General features: G+C 43.6%; 1 protein-coding gene across 3 annotated transcripts; it reads right to left on the bottom strand.

Moving 5' to 3' along the window:
• Window positions 1-4,334: 4,334 nt before the first annotated feature.
• trip10a (thyroid hormone receptor interactor 10a) lies at window positions 4,335-19,104 on the bottom strand. Of its 3 annotated transcripts, none has more exons than XM_079281417.1 (15): window positions 18,917-19,104; window positions 14,643-14,758; window positions 14,098-14,154; window positions 13,526-13,673; window positions 12,048-12,110; window positions 11,536-11,640; window positions 11,304-11,432; window positions 10,696-10,842; window positions 10,357-10,545; window positions 7,805-7,969; window positions 6,748-6,857; window positions 6,362-6,494; window positions 6,086-6,174; window positions 5,856-5,989; window positions 4,335-5,528 (listed from the first exon to the last, which is right to left on the bottom strand). In XM_079281417.1, exons 1-15 carry the CDS (start codon window positions 18,938-18,940, stop codon window positions 5,377-5,379), a joined length of 1,761 nt encoding a protein of 586 aa, XP_079137543.1. In that variant the 5' UTR covers window positions 18,941-19,104; the 3' UTR covers window positions 4,335-5,376. The 3 variants fall into 3 exon arrangements, with proteins under 3 accessions (XP_079137543.1, XP_079137545.1, XP_079137544.1); XM_079281418.1 differs by having other exon boundaries at window positions 5,394-5,528; window positions 6,086-6,215; XM_079281419.1 differs by lacking the exon at window positions 7,805-7,969.
• Between the last annotated feature and the right edge of the window lie 18 nt (window positions 19,105-19,122).

The raw sequence follows: 19,122 nt of genomic DNA, 5'->3' as shown, positions 1-19,122 counted from the left end.
TGAATACTGTTAACGCCGCTGACAATTCTAAGGTTCTAATCTCTGTGCAAAAACCTACAGAGAGATTTAATAAAAAAAACATCTTTTGGCTCATTTCTAACCTATGATATCATCATGACACCCTGCTGTGGTACACCTCTTTATCTTATTCCACTATAAAATGTATTACTTCAACCAGAATCAACCGATACACATGGATAACAAGTTGTAAAACAAACTGTTTTTGTGAATAAAAGTATCAAGGGCCGTGTTATCTCTTTTTTTCTGTATCAAGAACCTGCAAACATGTTAGATTACTTTGTGGCAGGCAGAGAGAGAAGTCTCCCAGATACTCGCCCTCACCTTAACCCCAACCCCAGTCCAACCACCTCTAACTTTGAGCCATAAGCATGACTATTTTAACTTGATGTATGCAAATAATTACTTTTTAATGTATGCATAAAACCAGTGCTTCTGTTTTCTTCCCTCATTATTTTGACGACGTCCAGGTTCCAGAAATAAAGTCAGTAAACGTCCAGCTTGAAAACGAAAGGAGCTGCATTTCGGTTTGTTTTCCTGCAATTTTGTGATTGACAAAGGACTGAAATGAAGGCACTTCTTCTCCAATTCCACATCTGCCTGTCTTGCCTGTGAAGCCAAATATCATCCAAGCGGGGGATTGTTGCTGCAAAGGCCTGCTGGTGTAAATGCAATACTGAATTGCCTCTGTTGGGATTTCTTAAATTTAACTGTAACGTGAAAATTTGATTTGATTTGGGGGGGTTGGTGTGTGGTCTCAGTTAGAGAATTGGATGACTCAATATTACATTGATCATTATTTACTCGTCATACAGGATTTACTCTGCGTGATGAAGCTGACAGCGGAGTTTGTGGCAGTGTTGCATTGCTCCTGGCTCCGCTGGAGCTCAATACAGGCTTGATGGTGGTAATATAATACGTTTGATTGGTGGAGCTTATCACAGGCTCTTTGGATTCACACACGCAGAATGCCACCAATGTGGCAATAACTAGCTTCAGCAGAATGGCTGCGAGAAGACAGAAGTAGTAAACAGACTCAAAATTGGCCTCAAACTGTGCCGCAGGAAAGAACACGAGGCGGTGATTAATCTGAGGGACTTTTATTTATACATCCACAATAAACCGACATCGAAACACTTCACAAAGCAGTTGCAAAAGTTATTCATGAGTTTCATTCTACGTACCACAAACTCTGCACCTGAAATATTAATTATCAAGCGATTGTCCAACTAATCTTGTAAATTGTCTTGTGGAATGGCTGAATGGTAGTGAGATGATGTACTGTTAGACCAAACAGAGCTGCTGAAAAGCTGAAAGGTTTTCCTCCATCTCTCTCTTTTTCCCCCCGCAGCAACTGCTGGAAGATCGAGCTCTTAAATCTTTAATCACCTGTGGTGCAGCAGAGAAATAATCGCTTATTGTGTAACAGCAGCACCTACCATCATAAAAGAAGGTATAATATATAGCTAACATGGAGACTGACACAGAACACAGATAGTCAAGTCTCTCCAGAAGATTGTTGTTCAGATGTACAGTTTGTATGCCAATTATACCATAATATCCATCTGACCTAAAACGATTGCTAATGATCATCAGGCTGTTGCTCGTTAGTGGATCAGCCATACTAACTGGAAGAGCCTTGAAATGAGGTCAGCCGAGTGGAAGGTGAGCACGTTAGCGTTCCACGATTCCACTCGAATAAAAACACGTACCTAACCACCTCAGGTCCAACGTCGAGGTGTGACCGCGTGAATCCACCAGCAACCTCATAACATCACACGCTCTCATTGAAGAGTCTCACAGCTTTACATGTCTGTAGTGAAACCATGCACAACCTTTTTTTTGCAGAAAAGGTTTTATTTTTTTAACTAAAAAACAAACGAGCATATATCCATCAATGTTTTAAACGTTTACTCATTTTGACTGAAAGGGAAAGTGTCTTGTTTCATCCCACTAATCTCACACAAAGTGCACAAGTTAATGTTTATTCTTCATCCTTTTCTAAATAGAATCTATTGCCTACAAATAGATTAGTGGAACAAAGATGATACACCGTGACCATATTAAACATCTTATCTGATTTGAGAGGAGGGGGAAAGACATGACATACAATAATAGAGATGCTATCTTGTTAAAGCCATCTTGTACAACATTGGTACCTCATCTTGCCAATCTTTCCAGAATTGTCTGCAGGATGTAAGTTCCAAACCATTGAAGCGGCTCCAGTCTAATCCCTGTCGCCAGATGAGAGATAACAGAAGTTGCTGACAAGTATGGTGTTCTGTGACAGCCCAGGTGAAATAATCCCATCTCCGCTGTCTGTTTCAAAACGGCAATTCTTTAATGACTCACAAAAACTGCTGTTGTACTTCTTTGTACCCTCTGTGTGTGTGTGTTCAAACCTCCAAGCATGTTGCTTTTCTGTCCACGCCCCAGTCATGACGTTACAGCAGGTGGCGAGGAGTGCAACATGCATGAACCTACAGGAGGTACTGCATCAGCTGTCATATTCTCGAATATATGCTGTTAAGTGTGGATTTCCCCCTTGAATGTCCCCACCAGGCTGAGCTTGTGTTGCCAGGATGCAGCATTGTCTCCAGCTGTAGGCCGACGCAGGATTTTGGCTGGGTCCAGTAGCCTCACTGAAACACTGACCTTTAACGCATCTTGAGACGAAAGGCTTTGCATACAAATGATGATCTGATCATTGGACCAGTCACTCAATGCCACAGCACGCCACCGCTGGATCCTCCTTCAGCTGAGCTCCAGCATTTGTCCCCATTGACTTTTAATTTCCGTTGGAAATATGACGGAATAATTCAGTTTAAATCGTGTTTTTGACCAAGTTCACATCCATTGTCTTTGTCTTCACTCCCCTTCTGTTGTGAATAAGGGGAGTATATGAAAGTGGGGCGCATGCCAATTTGGGGTTATTTCTTTTTTCATGATAAACAGTATGGTTTTGAAGCCAGTGCAATTGAATCAGGTATGCAAATGCTTGGCCTATATTGAACACACGATTATGCAGAGAGCCATTGTCCCACAGAAATGAGGCAACAGTGCCATCTAGTGAGAATGACCTGCATCTACTCTGATGTTCACTCAGTTAATGGTAACAGGCACAGCAATTCATTCTGGGCCCCCTGAGATAGTTGTGTTCTGTGTTCCTCATGTTATTAGATAAAGCTGTCGGGTAATGTCATCACAACCTTTCTCCCCTGAAACAACGGCAGCGACACATCCATTGCTGCAATGCAATTTAAATGTATCTGATGAAATAAAAATGAAGTTATTAAGTGCGCAGCTTCCTCTTCTTGTACTTTCTGATTCTTAAGAGACAGCCATATGTTTCTGAGATGATTTTAAAGACTTTAAAAATACGATTGTTGACTTTGTTACGGTGCCCGAGAGCACCCAGCTTACTAGGAGAGGTTTTGAAATCCAGTTATGAAATGTGTTGAGCTATGTGAGCAAAGTTTGGGATTTGGGTTGGTGCTATAAACACTCAAAACATTACAGCTTTTGCCACTCAACTGAAAGTATGAATGCAATTTTAAATTGAAGGAGAATGGGTGGGTGTGGACAAATTGTCTTGTGATAGGAAGTAAAACATTGTGGTTTCCTGGATGATTAAAATATCTAAAACTGTATCCAAGTCATGGAGGAAAAGCCTTTTAAACTAAAAAAAACACAAATCAGTCAGCTTTTGTGAACATGAACAATTGTGTCCTCTTATTTGACCTGCAAAACCTCAAATCTTCCATCCACCCACTGACTCACTCATGTCCTACTATATGGGGCCACATTTTCATCACTGTGAAACCACAAAGTCAAGTTCCACAGTTTCACGCTTCAGTTAAAAGTGACGCATGTTCACAAGTATAGACGAAACGTCCTGTTGAGCAGAAAATGCATTCACCGAGTTATTCCAGGTGACAAACTCTACAATGGGTGTCACTGAGCTTTAGACGCAACATCTTTCTACAAATGTGACATGGACCAACATGTTTGATTCAAACATTTATTTACAAGTCCAGAAATGACATAACCACTCCTAACTTTGAAGTGTGCTTTACATTTATTAAGAAAACAAAATGTCTTATGAAAATGGTATATACACTATGCTTTTATCCAGAAAGGCACCAAAGACACGAGCTGTTATCGCTTCTCGCTGGCAAACATAAAAAAACAGGAAGTAGCTCGAAGATTTGAAGCGAATCCAAACAAAAAATATTTAGCAACATTAGAGACGTTTTTCTCTTACAAATGTAACACTCTTTATTTGAATAGTTAAAAAAAAGCTAATAAGACAAAAGTGGTGTTGCAATAGCTAAAATATATATTATTTATTACATAAATACAATAGTCTTAATGTAGCACATTTTATGTGTGCATTATTGACTCCCTTTTGTGGCTACAGACTGTCCACTAAGTGTGCAAGGGGGGGGGAAAACAATGTGAGAACATCCTTAATACAAAATACAAGTTCTGAAATTTGTATTCATAGAACATACATTTGTAATAAATTATTTGAAGTACAATTTTCAAGTTGTAACTATTAGAAAAAGACAGCGATATGCCCGTTACTGTAATAGACTGAAAATGGACTTTGATATGGCTGATTGTCTGAACATGAGTGTTTGTACGGTTTGTACGGTAACCCTCGCCTCACAAATTGCTAAAATCCAAAAGCGAAGCGTTCTCCCTCTAAAAACCTCACTCATCCCCTCGGGACACTCGAGTTCAACCATCAGCAAAGTGACGGTGCCATACATCTTCGCACGCTATAGTGAAGCTAGAAAGTGGTATGCGGGAGCGAATGAGAACTGCAGGTCCGCTTTTAACGAAATAAAAAGGTAAACTTGTGCGGTAACTTCCTCCTAGGTTTTACTGGTATGAACACTCAGTGTAAAGATGGCAGCAGCACTCATCTTCCTCCTCCTCCTCTTCTTGTTCCTCTCACACTTAGAAGCTAATGCCTCATCCGGCTGTGGAACGAGGCGGACTCTCGTACCGCGGTGGTGCCTAAGATCCATGCAACATTGTTAAACCAAAATCCAAAAATGATTGTGACATGACATCCAAAAGTAAAATAACCTTGCGGTGTAGGCGGCTTAGGTAACTGGGATTACAATAATGTAATGTAAGCCATGAGGAACACCCTGTCAGCACCATTCCTCTGCCCATTTGGGGCGCCTCTCTCATGAAATCAAAGCGCCTTATTTGGATCTCCTGCTGCATACACCAGTTGTCCCGCCCATATAGTGCTGTGGCTTCTTTATGATTGGTCCCATGGGAAGCACTGCATATAGTCTGCTGAAGTGACCATTTATTCTTCTCTTGTTCCTCAGACGTCTGTCATTTGTTCAGGTTGACGGTGACATAAGATGAAGGTATGTAGCCTTCATCCCCATTGTTCCTACGGACACGGGTCCAGCCGTCTCCTTTGTCCTCCTCTACCACGGACAGCACCTCCCCCTCCTGCATAGATATGGTCCCTTCACTGGCGCCTGGAAGACAGACAAACTATATGCTAGCAAATATTCCTGTCCTAGTTTATGCATACAAAAACGTTGACTCTTAATATGGTTGTGACCTCGCTCCGTATGCAAGTTTTTAGAAATATTTTCCTCCCCATTTTCTTCACAATTATGATATTGACAGAACTGCAGGCAGTATTTGCTGATCAGAAGGCAAGTTACTATAAATTTCAAAAATACGTGCACTTCCAAAGGCCGCTGATTTCCAAAGCGATAGCTACAGTTCACTGGAAACTGATCTCTTTTTAATTGAGGACACTCACGCGTCCTAGTCCGCTAAAACAGCCTGTGACATACCAGGGAAGCTGTACATGGCTGTGCATTTCCCAATAGGAGCAGTTAGCTCCTCGTCCTCAAAGTCGTCATCAAACTCGGCGTAGATGGCATGGGAGGGATCAGGAGTGCTTTCATCGGAGTGAGCTCCATCAGTGCTGGAGGGGATTAAAAAAACAACAACATCGGTTTCCTGTGCAGCGCAGACAACACATCATTGTGCCAAACACACCAGTCTATGAGCAGAGCGTTACCCGAGTACATCGTGAGCTCCGTTGTTGTTAAATGTGTGAGTTCTATAGCGCAAAGTCTCCCCTCGGCCTCCTGCCTCGGCCAGCCAAGTCTACACAGACAAGAGGGACAAAGTGAAAAGGAGAGGAAAATCTATGAAATATTGTCTATGTGATGCATTTAATGGTCAATATATTAAGTCATGGTCATTTGTATAACCCAAAATGCCACAGTGGGCTCATGCCATGATGGTAAACGATGACCTCGTAATATGAATGAACAACAGAGGTCCGGATTACCTCGTACTTGTTGAGCTCTCCGCTGAGCCGCTCGACATTCTGCGACGTCTGGCTGATTTGGGATGCCAGACTAGCAGGGTCTCCCATTTGGGGATTTTTCTCATAAACATCTTTCATTTTCCCCAGGGCCTCACTGAAGAGAGAGAAAGAGAGAGCGAGAGCGAGAGCGAGAGCGAGAGCGAGAGAGAGAGAGAGAGAGAGAGCAACAAGGGAGGAAGGGGGGTGACTTTCATTGGCAGTTGGTTCCTTGCAGAGCTCAGGGTGAACAATTCAAACAAACAACACAGAGTTAAACACACTGATGTGCACGGCATGAATATTACCAGAGGAGTTCTAACAGAGATGGTTTTTAATACGCAGAAGGATACCCACAGAAACACACACACCTCTGATCTACTTCCTTTTGCAGCTCTCTGCAAATTTCCTCTAGTTTTTGTTGTAACCTCTTCCTGCGCTGCTCTGGAGGAAGATGGGCGAAGTCTTCTGTCACCGTAGGCTGCAAGAGTTCACACGAAGGGGCGTGTTAACACTGAACTTTGCCTCACACCGAACAGTTTCACACAAGACAGTAACCATGGGAAATAAACCAAACAAACACCTCAGGAGGAACTCAAGACCTGCGGTTTGAGTTCAGCGCAATGATTAACGAGCAAAACATTGTGTTCAAATCTCATAGTAACACGTTTGTAAGGCTCCTTAATGTAAAGCCAGCTCATGTACAACAGTGAGCTGAACACAGAACCACCACCAATATGATGTAGCGCACTCTCATAATGTTATGCTGGCAGATAAGCTACAAGTTCAAGACATGAAATCTTGGATGTAAAAGGTGACCCAAGAAAGTGCAGAGACAATTGAGGCCACTTTGGAATTGGTGTCCCCTTGTGCTGCCAAGCGTTGCTCCATTACTCCACCACCAGGTGGCCACCTCTTCAATACAAACTCAAGAGGCCTTTTGCAACATAGCATCATGTGGAAGGTGCACAGTCGGCCGTTTCAACACAGAAACCACTGGAGTTTCCGGACTTTTGTGAAGGGAAGATTATCACAATAACATGAGCTGTTGTAATGGAAAGGTGGCCATTTATATGCGTCACACAACTGAGAGCCCCCCCCCCACCACACCAGTTTTGTTGTCCATATTACCGTGATCCTCTCTGGAGTAGTACACTTCTGAGGGAAAGAAAAACAGTATGTGTATGGAAAATATCTTTAAATGTGGTTCTTACTTTTGCGCACTAAAAATAGGCTGTTACATGTTTAAAACATGTTCAAATTAGAATACTAAAAGGACCATGTATGAGATCTATGCTACATGTTTAAGTGTTAATTGTCATCTAAGGGATTCAGCCATTCTTGCAAAAGTGGGAACACAGGATGATGTGTGAGCCCTGATAAGTGGAGGTCTCCTAAAACCCCAACGGGCTCCTCCAAATGACTCACCGATCTCCTGCGTGTCCGGAAGGAAGAGATTCTGGGTTTGACTGTCTTATTGATCTCCTTCAAACAGTACGACAGGGGGTCCCGGCCAAACTTGGGGGAAGGGGGTCCGTTAGCGGGCGAAGGGGCGGGGGGTGACGAGAAAGGCGAGAGCGTGGCGGGAGAGAGCTGGGGTGGTACCAGCACCCAAGCATGAGGTATGCAGGCAGTGTTCAGGATGGGGGAGAGGGGGATGGATGGAAAGAAAGAAAAGAGGGGAGACGGGGAAGACAAAAACAACAAGGTGACAAGGGAAATAAAAAAAGACACAATCAACTATTTAAAGCACATCACAAAGCCACGAAGACAACGCAGGAGCAAACCCAGCACACGAGCCCAGAGAGCATGAACGCACACACCTGTCTCTTTTGGATCCCGTCAACACACTGATTAAAAAAAAAACATTAAATAAAATACAAAAGCAAAACAGCAAGCAACCAACCACAGCTCCCACATCGCAGCCACAGCAGTCAAACACCTGTAGTCAAACTGGAGCCAGGATGAAGGGTGCTGAGCTGCAGAGGGGAACTGGGACAGGCCACGTTTCAAGCGCTAAAAGAAAATGTTAAATTATTTTCATAGTGTCATCCAACGCATGACGGGTGAAATGATACGAGTTCAGGATATTTTACTCCCTGGCCTCATTATAGAGATATGGTGACACTGCAAAGAAACAAAATCCATCATATTACTACTTACATGGAGGTGAAGATGAACATTTTAAATATCACCCAAATTGTTATTACTGTACTGTAATCAGAATATTAAATCGCTTTTCTATAGAAGCGGTTTCAGAGTTTGGGTCTTTTCGGTCGCAGCCTTCTAGTGTACAGTGAAAACACAAGTCCATAATAAAAGTCATTTCAGAAATAACGGCCAAAACTATGACAATAAGACCAATTTTAGAACGAAAAAAACATTCTTTAAACCAAATTAGCAAACTCAATCATTAGGATTCTGTGCAAAAATGGATGTTCACAGCTCCACCTGTGCTATCCTTTGAGTCTGACCTACATAGATCAAATACCAATTCATATATCAGCACAGTTGTTAAATAGCCTGCTTAATTACCACAGTGTCATTTGTGCATATCGATTGTTTTGGACTTGAAGGCTGCCCTGTACGACCTCTTAGAAAGGGAAACATGTCTGGAGTAAACTACAGTAATACCTGTCGGTGTCAGCTGTACAGCACGCCTAAGTGAAAAGGTGGGGGTGGGATCTATTAGCTAAATTACACAGGAGGCTGATGTCTTCTAGTCTTCAATAGTGAATGTCAAAAACAGCCCTATAACAAGGTCCCTTGTGTAAATACTGAGAGCTGGAAGGATAGCACTATCATTATGCGAGCATCTACTGGGTATGTGCTGCTGTTCTTGAGAGTTATGGCGGCCTAAGTACAGGAGAGCAGCTCAGAGTGGGAGTGTTTCAGGGCCAACCATAAACCAAAAGCTCACTCAAGCCGGCCTCCTATTCATGCTGCTCTACAGGCCTGATTGGGAGAGCATGACTGGTGACACAGAGCAGTGTGCCACACACACATACACATAGCAGGGAGAGCGCACAGCAGAGCCCAGCCCTGTATAAGACATGCAGAGAGAGGCGAAGCACTGCACAAGCAAACACTGCAGGGAAGAAAGAGGGGGTCATTTAGTGCTGATGCAGGAGGAGGGTGAGGGGGTGGTCAGCTATCACCAGCCCAATTCTGGACACCAGCAAGAGTGCTCCTTTGAGATGAGATCCGTGATTTGCAGAGAGTGAGGCTCTCAAATAGATTCTCATGGTCAAATACAAAAAAAAAAACGCCAATTATCTCTGGCAGGCATGTGCGTGTGGTTGGACCTGATCCGATTAGTTTGACCTGCCATCCCGATTGTTGTTCCACAAATCGTATTGTGAAGAGAGACATAATGCCAGGTTCTGGGCAGCATAATAGAAGCAGTGTGTTTGTGGGTGCCTGTAGAGGAAAATGCAATGTGTTGTTTGGGCCCCGTGCTGATGAAAGCACAAGCACAGCAGAATGCTGACTGCCAGTTGACCTATTGGAAACCACGCTGCAGAAGGAGGGAGGGAGTGTAAGGGGGGGGGGGGGGGGCAAGGTTTTTGCACTCACAGTCAGGGACAGAGTCATGCAAAGGTCCAGTTCTAGAGGTGTGGGTATGAGTTGACGTGTAACATAATGAGAGGTTCATGCATTGTTCTTCCTAGCCTCAGAGATGAGAAGGTTGTGGTTGTGTGTGCCACACCACAGGGCCATCATGTTCTCAGCAGAGGGGACTTCCTGGCTCCTTCCTGCTGGCTCTGTGGCTCAAACACTAAACATTGACGTGAAAGGAGTCGCCCCACTAATCCCTACCGACTGCCCACCTGCAGATTTTCAAATCTGCTGTCGTTGATCATTGATGGAGAGGATCGCTGGTGCATTCATTGCACAATTACCACAGTGCAAAAAGAAACATCTCTTCTAGTGAGGGGCCTAGGCATTAGGATATATCAGCCTGATGTGGAATGTCCTACCTTACTCTTTTTGCTGAAAAGCCAAAAGTTTTTGCTCCTGTTCTTTCCCAGAAGTTCCATGGGGCCTTTAGGCGTGCCCAGACTGCTGTCGGAAGAGGCTCGGTTGATGCCCTGACTGTAGTCCTCAAACTCCACATCTCCAGGACGTTCAAAGCCCGACTTGTTCTGCTCTATTACAACCATGGAGTCCTGCATTAGATACATGGATAAGAGCGATCAAAAGTTATTTTCAAACAGATGCCCAGTTAAAACAAATTGGCTGCATAAAGGCATGTTGCACGGGAAAAAATAAATAAATAAATAAAATAAATTCAGCATTTTGTTTTGAGACCAACTCACATTTCTCTCATTAACATTCGTGCCGGCTTTAGTAATGCCTTCCAGGCACTTGCCAATGATAGGCATCACATGCTTCTCTGTGTCCGAGAACAAGATGTAGCCTTGCGCCAACTTCCGTACTCGCCTCTCATCCAGGTCCTGCAATTTCTAGTGAACACACAGAAACAGATGCTGAGACACGGACGCCATCAGGGCTGAGACGATAAACAAGACAGTCTCCATATTGCAATGTGCCTCTCAATGTCAAGCAAGACCTATAGGTATTTATGATTGCAAACAATATATTTGTTAATGCTCTGATGAAAGCTTCAAAGTCAGAACTTAAGCGTGTGAATAGGTGAAACCACATTAATTGATATAACTAAGGACTTCTTTGCTGGTTTTGAGTTAATATGCGAGCGCACCTTTCATTTCATTTATGTTGTTCACGTCAGCATAAATTGGCTAAATGCTAATTTTCCAGTGTGCTTGTATCATTTCAAGTTTTTATAGACCAAAAAAAAAAAAATCCGTTTATCTCTATTTTAGCAAACTAATAGCAGTTATGACCGTCCCATATGTTATCAATTGAAAGAAAAGTCACATGTTGCTAAATGTAATTGACTTACATTGAAAATGAGTGGCATGTCATTAAAATAGAACTGGTTCTGCTCCTTGTTGTACTTCTGAAGCTGAGCAGCGTAGTCGTTCTTGCATTCCTCCGCTACCTGTGATCTCATATGAGCTTGCTGTTTGGCCTGGAACCACACAGACAAACAGGTTAACCAAGTGGATCCGAGTCTACTTTGGATGATGGTAAACAGTCCTTAAAATGAACGGTTTCATTTCCCCCCGCGTTACTTTTTCTACGTCCGCCTTGGTGGCATTGATGTCTTGATCAGTCTTCTCGGCGTACTGTGCCGTGCGCTCCGCTTCTCTCCATTCTCTTTCAAAGCGCTTTTTACTCTGGTGTGCAGAAAGAAAGGACAGACGTAGAGAAACAGAGAAAGACCATGTTCACTTCAATCAGCTTTTACTATTACATAGATCATCTCCAATCATAACTGCGTGGGTAAGCTCTTGGATTGATGACAGGCGTCTAAAATAGGGAACTGCTTTCCATACTGTCCATCTGCTTTTACTATCAACAAATACCGACACCTGACCAGCCACACTGAACGTGCAGCCATTTGCCTACAGTCTTTCCTGTCTTACATAATGGACCCAACACAAAGGACAAGAGGGACTCTATATCCAACAGCTTCGCTGATCTCAATTAAAAACGTAATCATGAAACATAAGGAATGATGGACGCCTCTTCAGGAAAAAAAAAATGTATTTTATAAAATCTTTTAGTCTGTGTTTAGACTTACGCTGTCGAGCTGCTTGTAGGTGCTTTCCAAACTCTGCTGGGCCCTCTTGGCCTCCATCAGATACTGCAGACATTCATAAAACAAATAGGCCGAGTGAGAAGAGGGGAGGCGGGTCAGATGACAGACAGCCATGTGCAGGGGCAGACAGTGAACAAACAATGACCTCCTGAAGCAGCACAACATAGCAGACAAGAAAACAAACACCAGTGTGTCTGCTTGAGACATCACGTCTGCAGCGAGAGCCTGTACACGGCTGCAAGTGTTCCGCAATGCAAATGGAACAGAGCCAATGCATTCCTCACACAGAAATGGCACACCAGCGCTCCCGACCATGCCTCCCCCCCGGAGACACGAAGCAAGGCTTCCTTCCTGCCACAAGAGTTAAATCTCCCTCTATTCTCCTCCCACCCTTTAGAGCACACTCCTCCTCAGCTGTGTGCGTGCTGCAGACCCCGGCTGAAAATCTCATTTGGTATGTTCTCTGCTGCTGAACATGGGGCTGCAGGCACATCCTAGTAAATAAAGACCTGCAATGATTGGTCGATTAATAATAAATCGACAGGTGCGTCATTTGAAACTATTTAGATGATTGACATGTCATTAAAATGGTTTCACTCGAGCCCGGGCGCCCTCTCTGCCGCGCTCAGGTGAGCTACTGGGGCGCTTCATTTAATAAACCTTTTTTAAGCAAAAATGCAAATTCTACATTATTCTGCAGTAGAGACGCATGCCCAAAAGAAAAGCTCACATTTGTGGATGGGGGGAGAAGCACACCTACTTTAAAGTATCATGAATGACTTGGCTATCAACAGGTTTCTGAATATGCAAATATGACCTTTTGAAGAAGGCGGTTGAAGGAATGAAAGAGGGAGGTTATGTTCGCACAGTCGAGCAAGTCTGCCAACTTTGAAAAAATACATATTTTGACGTAACGAAACTAAACGGCGCAAGCGGCTCCTGCCGTTCCACTCCTCCATGTTTTATGCTGATCGGAATATGCACGGCTGCATGTAAACGGGAATACAAGTGGAATATTCATTCATGTAAACAGCTTATTAGGAACATTGTCTTTTTCTAAAAGACAACCTTGATCTCTAGGATGTGGTGATGGGCATATTTTATATTTTATATTCAATTAATCTGTTGATTATGGTATGCATACATCATATATCATAATCGACAGATGAATCGAATATTGAAAAAGTGTAAGTAGCACCCCTAATACACTCAATGAAACTCAATCACTGTGTCAAAGTAAAGCAACAATGTCCCAAAACCCCATCACAGCAGAGTAGACAAGCTGAGGATGAAGGTGTGTTTGAGGGTAAACAACGGGGCCGTGGAGAAAATAAATGTAAACATTTAGTCCCTAACACACCAGTCTACCTGTGACAACATTACACGATTTATTTGGTAAACTCGCAGCTGCAAAGATGGACCTCAACCAGACTGACACGATGCGCTCCGGGTCGGCTCACCGTCTTTCGTTCCTGCTTGAGGTCTTGCAGGTACTTTGTGAGATCGATGCAAATGTTCATCATCATGTTCTCGGCAATTAGCTCTCGCTGCCCCGCGTAGTCGTTCACCTCATTCAGCACGTCCAAAAAGGACTGGCAGCTGGAAAACCTGCCGTTCAAGAGGAGGAGGAGAGAGGAAAGCGTGGAGACATGAAAACACAGCGATGGGACCACTGATAAGATAAGATGATGCAAACACAGGCTCGAAGAGGGCATGACTTCCTTCTTCCTGCTTCATTCTAGGGGCATTTAAATGGCTCCAACAGCAGTCACACACTGCAGCATGTATGACACTGATGGAGAGGGGATTTCTAGCCCTTTGAAACGTGATATTATTTGCAGGTCAGTTCTGTTTTTGTTTGTTAGTTAGTTCCCTCAGTGAGAGCTTAACAACCTCTTATGGCCAGGGTGTAAATCCTAATCGACTCAGTAAGCACCATTCTAGCCGACATTGTTTTACAGATAAATGTAATTCCTGAAAGAAAAAATAAATCTCGAAGTTTTCTTTGAAGATATCATTTGAAATGGCTCACCTGCAATCGGGTTCATCTTTGCCGCTTCGTTTCAGGTTATATTTCTTTGAAAGGTTCCTGTGGAGAGTGAAAGTGCATCACAGGAATGAGGAAACAAACACTTGATACATTCTCAAAGGGTAAAAGATGGGTGACAGCTGAAGAAAGCTCACTCAAATTAAACTGTTATTATGCAACCACTGGCCGTTTTATACAGTTGAATCAAAAACGGCAGTCCTCTGTGAACACGTTAAAATAGCTTTTCTTCCTTCTTTTACTCTCTCCGTGACCACATCCTGTCTGTCATGTGCCAGTCTGCTCCCACTTCCTCTCCTCTCCAGCAAAGCTCAGCACCACAGCAGATGTGGGCCTGGAGACCGGGAGACGACCGGGAGAGGGAGCACACTGCAGCTGCAGGCCAGTGTTTCAGAGACAAAGTTAGATTCTGAACCAAAGTAGTCATAAGACCCTACAAACATTTCATAAACAGCCGTTCACCATGCACCCATGACACACACACACAAATCATTTGAGGCAGAAAGCACGGGGGGGGGGGGGGGGCCTACCTCAGTTGTTTGGCGTAGTTTTGCTCAATCTCTGTCCTCTCCTTCACAAATTTCACATACTTGTCCACCAGCTCCAGGCCAGACTGCGTGTGCTTTTCAATGATGTCATATTGGTCCTGGAGAAGCACGAGAGACAAATAAGGAAAAGACATTCAGGAAACACTCCGCCGGTCAGGATACGGAACATGCGTTAGCTTTCAATCACAGGGCACACACGCTTGTAGAGAGAGGACAGTTGAAGGAAACGCGGGGTCACAACAAAGGAAGAGGGCAGGAACAATCAGGGGCTGTTCTGATACATAGCCTGAGAGCAATGTGACATATTACATAAAACGAGCTTTATTGTAGCTATTTTACCCACTCCATGACTGGTTTCAAAACCACAAACTCCTCTGGCACAGTGCAATGGCTGAATTTGCTGAGTCTTCCTTTTCGAATTGTAGAGTATGAGGGAGGTATATTGGGTTTCTCTTCCTCTTTGGTTCCTTATTGGGTAAAGCACTTTATGACACCTTCGAGTTCAGACAAGTCTGTTAAGTGTGAGAGACGATATCTTCATCAATGTTCTCTCTCTCTCCACAACACCCACAAGCTTTCTCTGCTGGTGTCTTTAGTGCTGAGGAGGGGGGGGGGGAGGCATGTTGAAACGGGATTCCTAACAAGTTGGGCCTTGTTTTTCCGAAAACCCTTCCTGGCCTTCGGGTAAAACTAAAGAGGCAAAAACCCAAATGAATGAGACGAGGTCTAGCTTAATCACAGAACACAGTTAAAGGTTAAGGCAGAGGCAATCCATCACTAAAAGAACATGTAACCAATAGGCAGCGCTAGGGGCTTGATTCTGAGTCAATAAAGGCAACTTACAAGTATAGATTTTCTTCTTAGATGTGGTAAGAAAATGTGACCTGCGAGAGAGAAGAATAGTAGCAACATAACCAAATGGCAGGGTTTTAGGGCACTGCTTTGTTTGAATGTAGAATAAATATGTACATCAATGATTTAAACGAGCAGTAGCTGCATCCATGTCCAACCTCACCACATCAACGGACCACAAGACTGAGGCTGCAATTATCTACACTGACCATTAGGCATGGGACCATATGGAGATTTAATGTCACAGTTATCCTGGACAAAATAAACACACGGTACGATGCGTTCCATTATGAATATGAAGTTTAAAATAGCATTAAAATTGTGGCCAAGGCTGAACAGCACAGCACCAGGTTAACTGGGAAACATCGGAATTTTTTGAGTTGTTGATTACAGCTAGTTGACCGCATGACCAGGAGGCTAGATAGCAGGATGAAACGTTTCAAACTGCACTCATCTTTTGATACGGGTCTTTTCCATACATAAGTCTATTAATTGCATATTCAGTTTCAAGACTGCCGAGCATGCAAAAAAGGTCAACAACTACTGTGGGGATTGATGGGGAGGTCTGAAATTGTGAGGCAAGCTGTTGTGGGTGGAGCGTCTGAGTAAGTTGGGAGGTCCCCAAACCAGTAGTTTGTCTCCCAGTTCAAGTATCTGCCAATGCTGGATCCAGCCTATTCCCATTACCAGGGCATCAAATACAGACGCTTCCGATATAGACCCACAACACACCGTTTAAAGTCTGTCGGACGCCAAGAACTTCTGCATGAAGATGAAATGTCTTGCTGTCTTTTAATGGTTTGCCATCCTTTTATGGTCTTTAAGAGGTACCCATACCCGATTAGGACGTAATGTTGAATCATCATCATAGCTGGAATGAACAAATCTTTTTTGGGAAAGTCAGTAAATGACCTGATGCCCTTCTAGAATTAGCAGGAATGCTGTGAAGAAGTTGTGTCCCAGTGTGGTGCCAAAACACTGTGATTCACCCATTGTTGAATGTACAGTTTGCTGTGACAACACAGCTGAAGAGACACAAAAACAAACTATTATAAACTATGAAAAATGGCTGAAACACAACAAATATTAGTTTTCTTTAATCTGCTAGATCTCCTGAAACAAACTAATATATTCTTAAGCTGAATGACTCGTTTCCAAGGAACTTATGAGCGTAACAGGTAAACACATTTTTGGAGAATGAGCCGGTGAACTCATAACTATGTGCTCTTTTAGAAACGGCAGGAAAAAAAATAGCAAATGACAGTCTCTCTAAATGAACTGCGACTGCGTAACTCAAAACAAGAGTGCTCCAATTAGAGGAAAGCCAACCTCATTAAACTGTCTTCAAACCACACCGCTTTCAAGGACATAATCATTGTCTCGTCAAACACCAGTGGCTGTCACACATCTACTGCGATTGATAACCATTCAAAGCCATTATAGGTCCCCATAGACTGGGTTTGTACTGAACACATTTCTTTATAAATCACAAACTGTTTGTGTAGGAAACTACCGACAACTTTCAAATGGTCATGATTGAACAGTAGATATCATGTTTCTGGTCAACATCCTATTAAATTGTTACTTCCTTCCATACGTGTACATATGATTTAGACATTTTGAGTATCGCTTTATTGTGACGCACTCCTGAGGGACATTTAGTAGCATCCAACATGTCCTTTGCACTCCATCTTACAACCTTTCCAGTAATACCAGACAGAAAGCATGGCATCCAGTGAATGCCACATAACCTCAGAAAGTTGCCGACCTACAAGGCTCGGGTGGATGTTTCAGCCCTGAGTCACCCTGTCTTCTAAATATCCGGGGCCCTGTGGTTCTCTCAGGATTGGCCTGGTAGCACTCACTATCACGGCCTCATGCTTAAGACACTGATCTCGCGCTCTGCAAACTCCTGCCTTAAAATAGCCTTTGGATTAACGACAATCAGGGGACAGATGCCATCGAGCTGACTTGACCCAAGGGACCAAAACATTAACACAATTATGCCCGCAGGGCTTTGTTGAACCAGACAAGGAGAGGCTACAGCATATACAAAAACCTTTGAGTCATCAGATCATATGTATTTGAAAGAGTGCAGTGAAACAACTTGATGCAATGAACAGGAAAGCCTCCGATACCGAGACAGAGGCTCTGATTATTACTGGGGTACCGATGTTCCTCTGACTCAATCAAAGTAGGGCAGAACTAATGAGACTGTTGCACCAGCAGCAGCATGTAGGATGGAAAAGGGACAGGGGAAGAGGCCTCGGGGGAGACTCTGGAATGAGGTCACAACCTCCCATCGTTGCAATGCTCCATTTTACATATTCAGGTTCCCTGAGAATGTGCATGTGGAGTGTTTGCAAATTCTCACGTCGATATGTTGTATGGTGGGATTTTCAACAGGGTTTGTTTCGATTCTGGAGAGTGTCACTGTGAGCAGGAAATGGCTCAGTGTACTTTTTGTCATACAGACTGCAGCACTCAGATTTGTTTTGACCTGGAAAACAGCCCTCATCTGTTAAAACTACCTGCTGAAGTACTCGGCTTTTGTTTATGTCTACATCGGTCAGCCCAATAAAAACACAAAGGAATCCACCTACACAAGCACTCAATCAAACAAATCACACCTAAAATCAAGATCTCCTGAAATCAGCGCACTGTTTGCTGAATAAATAATCATGCTGCTCTCAGGTGGACACACGAGGAGGCACCTCATCAGCGATGAAGCTTGTTGTCAAGGGAAATGACAGCATCGGATTTCATCGCTATGGAAGCAAGGAGTGCCAGACTGTAAACAGTGAGACGTCCGACTGTGTACAACCCACCTCAGCACGCTTCAATATGCTGAATAAATAGCATTCGGACACTATTTTCACCTTGGTATTCCAATGCACAGTCAAGATTACATTTGACTTGTTCAAGCTGCTTTTGATTTAGGGCTTCTATATGTGATTAGCAGCATATATTTATGTCTGAAATTAGGCAGCAAACACTCAGTTTTGAATTGAACCAACTATACAGCTGTTTGCCTCGTGCACTGCATATGTCCCTTAATTGAAAGACTGTGGCGTAGCACAGTAAAACAAAAAAAAAGACCCAAACAAAAGCCAGACATCCAAATCCATGTGGATCCAAGACTAAACTGTCTCACTGTCCACAAGAGCAACATGTCGGTGTGTGGGCTTCAGCTCACCCACTCTTTGTCTTAACTACTAAACGCTCAAGAAAACTCTCCGCAGAAGGACCCGCGCGTTCATGCGTGCACCGTTTTGCAGCGTTTCGCCACTTCTTCTGAAATATGCCCTCACCGCAGCAGGACGCTCCGCGTCACGCGACTTTGTCCGCGAGCTCGCACTGTCTCCATCTTGACAACCGCAAAGCAAGCCAGATGACGGACTCACCCAAAGCTCTGTGCCCCAGTCCATGTTCAGCTTGTCGGCCAAGCTGTCTGCCGATCCCCGAATACAAAGAACTTCTCCAAAGTTATCCAGCAGCTCGGAGGACGGGGCCCTGGCAAGTACGAGCCCGATAAATAAGTCGTGGCCACGCGACGCAGTCCGGTTTTTAATGCCTCAATAAATAATGCAAACAAGCATCGTAATTAGTT

The sequence above is a fragment of the Melanostigma gelatinosum genome (genome assembly GCF_949748355.1).
Source record: "Melanostigma gelatinosum genome assembly, chromosome: 13".
Taxonomy (NCBI): Eukaryota; Metazoa; Chordata; class Actinopteri; order Perciformes; family Zoarcidae; genus Melanostigma; species Melanostigma gelatinosum.
This window is presented reverse-complemented; position numbering and strand designations above follow the sequence as displayed.

Excerpts from the sequence above, each read along its gene's own strand:
- trip10a (XM_079281417.1), bottom strand. The coding sequence starts at position 18,940 with ATGGACTGGGGCACAGAGCTTTGG. Across the intron at positions 14,155-14,642 it reads AACTACGCCAAACAACTGAG|GAACCTTTCAAAGAAATATA; the intron begins GTAGGCCCCCCC and ends CACTCTCCACAG. Across the intron at positions 11,433-11,535 it reads CCAAGGCGGACGTAGAAAAA|GCCAAACAGCAAGCTCATAT; the intron begins GTAACGCGGGGG and ends GTGTGGTTCCAG.